The following is a 7,167-nucleotide window of genomic DNA, read 5'->3' on the forward strand; positions in this document are numbered from 1 at the left end:
GCTCGCTCGCCTCGCCGGGCCGGGCCGGGCCGTGGCCGTGGCCGTGGCCGTGGCCGAGGCCGAGGCGCGGCGCGGCGCGGCCGGCCGGACGGGCGGTGCGCGTGCGCGTGCGCGGCCGGACGTGACGTGCAGGTGCCGGTGCGGTGCGATGTGATGGATATTTTGCCGTTGACAGCAATTAATCGTGCGATTAATCGTGCAATTAAATCTGTAATTAATGGCCATAACCGCATCACCTAAATGACTCTGATGGTGTCCAGGTTCAACGATCCTGAGCACCTGAGTCACTATATAAGAAGTGCCATTCCCTTCATCCATTCTGCACCAGAGCACTGAGGCAATTCGGCTCCTCTCTTCTCCCTCTCCAGTTGCAACAACTGAGTTCCCCAATGCTAATTTCTGCGCGCACAGAATTAGCGTGAGCAGGCCTCCGAAACCTTGCTCGCCTTGAGATCCTGCACGGGATAGGCGGGCAATCAGGTTTTTGGGTAACGCTTTAGCGTGACTGCTCAAAAATACAAAGGCTTTGCCCGATTGAACGACTACTTCCTGGTGGACGAGCCGAACGACTACGTCGACTACATTCTGGTGGCCGAACGACTACGTCGACTACATCTTGGTGACCGTTCGCGGGACTGCATTGCGAACTTCTTCCTGCACCGATTTAGTTCGGCTACTTCGACTGAGGCCAACCGAGTAGATGTCTACTCCAGTTGGTAACAGCGCAGCCAATGCCTCCGGCAACGGCCCCGCTTCAGGGTACTCTCTGAAACTTTGGTTATTTATATGCTTATCTGTGTGATAAGTATAAACATGTTCACATGTTTTATTTTACTCCTTAAAGTCATAGAAATATTGCTAGTTTATACATTTAATTTTGGAATTAAATTGTGCCCGAAATTGCCTAAATTTCTAACAATCTGAGTTATGAATAGTCTGTAGGCGTAAGTAAAGACAGTAAAGTGATTAGGAATTTCAAGATGATATGCGTGAGTTACACGTAAAGTTCCATTTCATCTGATTTCCTCCAATTCAGCACATCGTAGTTAAATGAAATTTTGTTACGAAACTATTCCTTGGAAATCAACTAACATCAAGTAAAATCAGTTTAGATGATGTTATAGTCCTGAAAATTGTTCCGTAAAACCTCCCACTGAGAATGGAATAAAAGCACACACCACCGGTGACCGCCCCACACTTTTCTCTGGTTAGTGCCTAGCACATTGCTCGATCTCCTCAGTCCCTTATCACCGGAAATCATAGTGTCTCCATAACCACAGGATCCGCTGCATATAATATAACTGGGCATCAATTGTTAGTTGTTACCGAGGAAACAGATGCTGACAGCCGATTGTGCATCGATTCATTGGTTGACCATGAAACAGATGGCCGAGGAACACAGCCGGTGAAGCATACTGATGTTCTCCACTGGTTCCTCAGTTTGCTGTCGTCTGGCAGGAGAAGTTCTGGTGCAGCCAGCAGCAGGAAGAGATTGTGAGATGCAGGCTATTCTGGGCTTCAACAACATAGATGTGAAATACTCCTATATGCTGAAGAATGGAGATCAGGAGACGTGTTAGAACATCCAGCTGGAACATTTCCCCAACGTATTTCAAATGCTTCATGAAACCAACCCTTACATGTTACTATACCTGCGATGAACGCCTGGCAATCCGGTGAGGAGCCAAACTGCTGGCTTTCAGTCTTTGTCTGAAACCCATCGCACCAGATCAGACTTCAGAGCTCAAACCACATAGACGGTTCAGAACGGTCACGCAGCTGCGTCGCAGTCCAAGGATGTGCTGTGTTGGTTCCACTGCGACACTGAGGACACGGAACAGCTTCCTAAAAGCTGTCACTTGTCACTTCTTGAAAGAAACAGGACAAATCTGCAAATCAGGAAGGGTTACTCGCATATGTCACTCTAAGATTTGGTAAAAATGAAAAAGAATAGGATAACACTCTTCATTTCGTTTGCATGTAAATATGGATGCTGACAGGAACAACTGAAGAATATAACCATGCTATGTATCAATCTCGTTGTCAGCTGTTCAGTCAAACAATCCTTTTTTTTTTTAAAAAAAAGGCATAGGTCTGCATGTGATGCTTATGCTACCACATTTTTGTTTAAAATAATATCTACGCACCGGCCATAAAAAGTTCAAATTACCTTTGCTAAACTTTATAAGATCAGATGCCTTCTTTATGCTGTAGAAGTTCAGATGCCTTCTTTACTCCATACATGTTGGGGAAATATAGAAAACACTGTACCACACAATTCAAAGCAGACAACAATAAAGCAATATACTATGAACTAATAGTTGCACGCCATTAGCTGTCCAGCGCCTTATAAATATGAATCACAAAGTTGTTGGTACATTTCTTAGCAATCTTTTCTGTATGTTTTTTTTGTGTTTGCATCACATGCTAGGCAGGCAGCAATTTATCACACAATGCATAGTTTTCAAAATGACATGCCCGAGAATAAGAGGCCAAACAGAAACAACAATGAATAATAGATTGAATATGAGGGTAATAGTAACCTAGTTCTGAATTTCACCTTCACAGTTAACACAGATTTAATGAATCTGAAGCTTCAGTGAAAAAGATTCTGTATGATATCGCCATTCCCGCGGATATAAGGAATGTGAGCAATCTTTGGCCAGTCTTCTCCTGTTGACTTGAGCCACACATCTACATTACTTACTGAATCCACCGCATTATGCTGCTTCAGCCAGTCCTCTTCTTCATTCGTCAACCACTCTCCCTTATTCTTCAGCTGCTCCCCTGCACACTGCACCCACTCTTCCTCGTACTTCTGCCATCCTTGCCAGAACTCATTTACTTTTTTCTGTTGATATTCATTTATTGTCTGCTTCTGCTGTTCCTGTATCTTCTTCTTCACCCATATCTCTCCATCTTCCTTCTGGCATCGTGCCTCTAGTATAGGTGAGCAACCTAGTATCTGTAACTCCTTTAGGTTGCGTGGTAGACCTTCCGATGGTAGAGAGTGAATTTGGGAACATGACTGTAGACTCAACTTCTTCAAGGATGATAGAAAGACCAAGTTCTATGGGAGTTTCCTGAGTAGGTAGCAATTAGAAAACTCCAGCTCCTGTAGGGACTTAATTTGCTCAAGCCACTGTTCTTGAAGAACAGATATATTATGAATCTTGTGAAGACACAGGGAACGAAGAGTTGAAAGCTTGCAAAGGATATTATCAAGATTTAGAGACTGGGAAAGGTTATCCATCGTAAGGTCAGTGAGAGATGACATAATGTGAATGTGCTCGGGTTTATGTTGTCCATCTCTCCTTTTTCTGCCTGACTTTTTGGATAATCCAACTGTAGAAGAAACAGGAAGGTGGATTTCTTTACTTTTCATGCCTGCCTCTTTGACTAACTGGAGAATAGTGGATTTAAGATCAAGTGCTTGCTCTTCTCCGAACATTGATGCCCAACCCGAGAGCAGGCGAGTGAGATGTTCCTCTAGGGATAATCCGACTATGTGGCAGCTGGAAATATGTAGGGCTTTCAAATTGTTCATACAAAGAATTCCACCCTCAACGCAGAGCTCCTTACAATTTGAAAGGTGCAAGTATTCCAGTGATACCAGCTTTTGACATGGAAGGATTAACTTTTTTGAGCAATCATTTACCTTTAAATGTGTGAGACAAGTTAATCTATGCAAATAACTTGATACTGTACCACAATATGAACCACAACCTGAAAGTGAAAGTTCTTTGATACCTACGCCCAAGGCCATAAAAGGTAGTTCCCTCAAGTTGTAGCACCTATTGATGTGCAGCTTTTGCAGGTTTGGAAAGAATTCTCTATTCTCTGCATCTGCCCAATTTTCCCATTTCACCATGGATCCAAAACTTAGCTCCTCCAAAGATCGAAAGACCATATTTGAGGTTCCATATACATCTGAACTGACATCTTTTATGGAAGGCAACTCATATGACTTCAATTTCCTTAGATGCTCCAGCTGCCCCATAGGCGGAAGTACCTGCAGTTCTATACAGTGGCTTATCTCAATAACTTGGATATACCTGAGCCCTTGCACCCAGTCTGGAAAAGAATACCCTGGGTACCCAAAAATTTTCAGCTTCTGCAAATTTCTAGGTGGAACCAAACATTGTAGTATGTTGATGGGCGGATCAAGTGTAGATGGATTCACAATTGATCCTGAAATATCTGAAGGCATATCATTCTTCTGAAGTAAGATAACATGAAGTGGCTCTTTTTGACCTATATCATACTGACTCAACTCCTTTCCAAAATGGTTATATTTACCCTTCAAAGATTGATTTCTGTCCCATTTTAGATGTAAACAAGTAATACCATCCTTTCTGGATAAGTTAGCCTGAGTTGCCTCTGCTCGATTCGCCACCTTCTGAAGATCTGATATACAAAGGGAACCTTCAATGTACCTCATGTCCCTTAACTCAGTTATTCTGTAGCCATCCTCTGTTTTAACACGGAATTCGTGCAAGTCTTGGAGCTTTGTTAGCCCTCCAATGCCATGAATTAGAGCAATTGTATCTGCATCTGCATGCAAGTGTCGCAGGCTAATTAATGAATTCATGCTTCTTGGTAACTGTGTGAATCCACAGCTTCGCAAGCCAAGAACCTGGAGATTGCACAAGGTACATAATGAATCAGGAAGTTCGGTAATCCCACTGTACGAAAAATCTAAGAATCTGAGGTGAGTCAAATGGGGCAGCATGTGATGTCTTGTAATGAACCTCGCAAATGCTGTAACATGATCTTCAACAAGTAGATGATTATCGGAGCATGCTAGTGCAGCATTTGGCCTCATATTAGACAAGTTCAATAACCGCAGGCATGTTGACTTCCTTAGAATACTTCCAATAGTCACACAAGATCTCTTCAAAATAATGTCAGCATGGTCATTACCAATTGCATCAGAACACCCTTCGGAAATGTTATCAACATTGTCATAGGATATCTCAGTAAGGCAATCAACGGTGCCATAAGACTTCTCCAGAAGGCTACCAACAGTGGTGTTACATTCACTAGAGTTGCTGTCACGTAAGCCGCCAAACAACATGAGTGATCGCAAGTTTTTAATATTATAGTCAGTCCGTGGCACATTCATATTCTCCATACTTACGGATAAATGGCGGACACTTTGTGGAAGATGTGCCAGTTCACAATCAACACCACGATACTCATTAGAAATTAGAGCAATTGTAAAATCTCTAACCAAATCATGCATAACATATTGGAGTTCCCAGAATGTTGGTTGCAGAAAGCACCTATTAACAAGTTCATCAAACCATTTAGCAGCTACGTCCTCCAAACTTCTGGGACCCACAGTGTTGTCTAGCTCGACGAAACCATTAGCTATCCACATTTGGATCAACTCATATTTTCCGAATATATAATTCCTAGGAAATATCGAGCAATAAATCAAGCATTGCCTCAAATATGCAGGTAATTCACAATAACAAACCCCAAGAGAAGCTGCAATGTGGATGCCCAAACTGTTACTTGAAACACTCCACCACCAACTTTTTAAAAGTCTATTCCAGCACACTTCGTCATAATAATTTCTCAACGATACTGCAATCATTATTGCTGCTAAAGGAAGTCCATGTAATTTGTCAACAATTTTTCTCCCAATTGACTCCAGAGCTTGTGTACTTTGATTGCCAAAAAAGGCATGATGCTTAAAAAGTTTCCACAAGTCATCATACTGTAGCGGATTCAAAAATATTGGAGCTGTAGTCCCCACAGCTGGCTAAACCATACAGTTGGGTTGTGACTAAGACAACACTTCCAGGTGCACCTCTGCTTAGCAGGGACGAAGCTAGAGCTGAATCGAGGGGGGTGCCTTGTTCATGGTTCTGCTGCTAGCTCTCTAATTTATAAGGTGGAAATTTGATGATTTTCACTGAGTTTTCATTTCGGTGCGGGTGCCCGGGCACCCCCTACCACCAACGTAGCTCCGCCCCTGCTGCTTAGTACACTTTTTACATCACCCCATACTGCACGGATGTCATCAGACACATCATCAAGTACAAGCAAAAACCTCTTTCCTTCTATGAAACTCTGAAGTTGATCATGGAGGCTATTGAGATCGAACCCAAGATCTAGAATTTTACGTTGAGGCTGCAAAGATACCAAGATCTTTGTCATCAATTCTTCCTTTCTGATGTTGTCAGTACAATAGATCCATGCAGATTGACCCTGGAAATGCTTCTGGACCCTTTTATCATTGAAAATGAGCTGCGCAAGGGTTGTTTTACCGACCCCGCTGATTCCAACCATCGGAATAATGATAGGGTTCCTCAGTTCACCAACAGTATTATTGTACACCTGGGTATATTCTATGGTGCCACCCATTTCTTTTTGGTAAGGTGATACTTCTGCATCTTCATGTCTCTGCTGAGATGGATTGATGTTTTGGAGGGTCTCAATGATCCATCCTTTCTGAGAAATTTGTAAGGTGTCAGCACTTGCCCAGCTTTCAAGCGATGTTGCCACCTTGAACTGAGCATCTTCCAATACCATGTCCAATATCATAGCTAGTTCCTTATCTCGACCAACATAGGTATGATAAGATGTCGAGGAAGCACTGTCATTCCGCATGCTTTCCCGGACATCCTCATCCAGGTTAAGAAAGCCAAGAAGGGATTCACCTTCAGTGCACACACTAACAAGTCTGCCGATGCTATATTTCATTCTGAGGAGGTTACTGCTACCAGAACGAAACCAAGCCATGACATCAGGAATTGCAGACTCACCGGTCTCCATGTCCTTGACTAGCTCCTCTGCGTCGTCTGCAGCCTCCTTCACCTGCAGTAGCCATGAACCCATCTCTTCCTCTCGGTCTAGACTGACACGCTGCAGATTCTCGTCTTGGAGGAGCCTGAGCTTCTCCTCCAACAAATCGAGCATCTTCATGGTGCCCTTAAACTTGCCTGAATGACTGTTGTTTCCCAGATAGAAACGCAGCTTCCCCACCACCCTGCCGATGGCCGCTGGCAGAGACCATCCTTTATCTTCCATCTTCATCCTTCTTGCAAGATCTAGAGAATGGGGAATTTAGGTTAGAGGATGGAGAAAGGGAAGAGGTGGCCTCAAACTCGAAGACAGGCGTGTCGTGACTTGTGAGGACTAATCCAACTTGCACCG

The 7,167-nt window shown here is 43.4% G+C and overlaps 1 protein-coding gene across 4 annotated transcripts; it reads right to left on the bottom strand.

Annotated features, from left to right (window-relative positions):
* Nucleotides 1–949: 949 nt before the first annotated feature.
* Nucleotides 950–7,167, bottom strand: LOC120689797 (disease resistance protein RGA2-like). 4 transcript variants are annotated; one of them, XM_039972223.1, is made up of 4 exons: nt 5,995–7,167; nt 2,171–5,828; nt 1,653–1,889; nt 950–1,550 (listed from the first exon to the last, which is right to left on the bottom strand). In XM_039972223.1, the coding sequence occupies exons 1-2, from the start codon at nt 7,045–7,047 to the stop codon at nt 5,721–5,723; spliced, it is 1,161 nt and encodes a 386-aa protein (XP_039828157.1). In that variant the 5' UTR covers nt 7,048–7,167; the 3' UTR covers nt 950–1,550; nt 1,653–1,889; nt 2,171–5,720. The 4 variants fall into 4 exon arrangements, with proteins under 4 accessions (XP_039828157.1, XP_039828148.1, XP_039828142.1 ...); XM_039972214.1 differs by lacking the exon at nt 5,995–7,167 and having other exon boundaries at nt 982–1,550; nt 2,171–4,636; nt 4,752–5,719; XM_039972208.1 differs by lacking the exon at nt 5,995–7,167 and having other exon boundaries at nt 982–1,550; nt 2,561–5,719.

The sequence above is a fragment of the Panicum virgatum genome, chromosome 2K, assembly GCF_016808335.1.
Source record: "Panicum virgatum strain AP13 chromosome 2K, P.virgatum_v5, whole genome shotgun sequence".
Taxonomy (NCBI): domain Eukaryota; kingdom Viridiplantae; phylum Streptophyta; class Magnoliopsida; order Poales; family Poaceae; genus Panicum; species Panicum virgatum.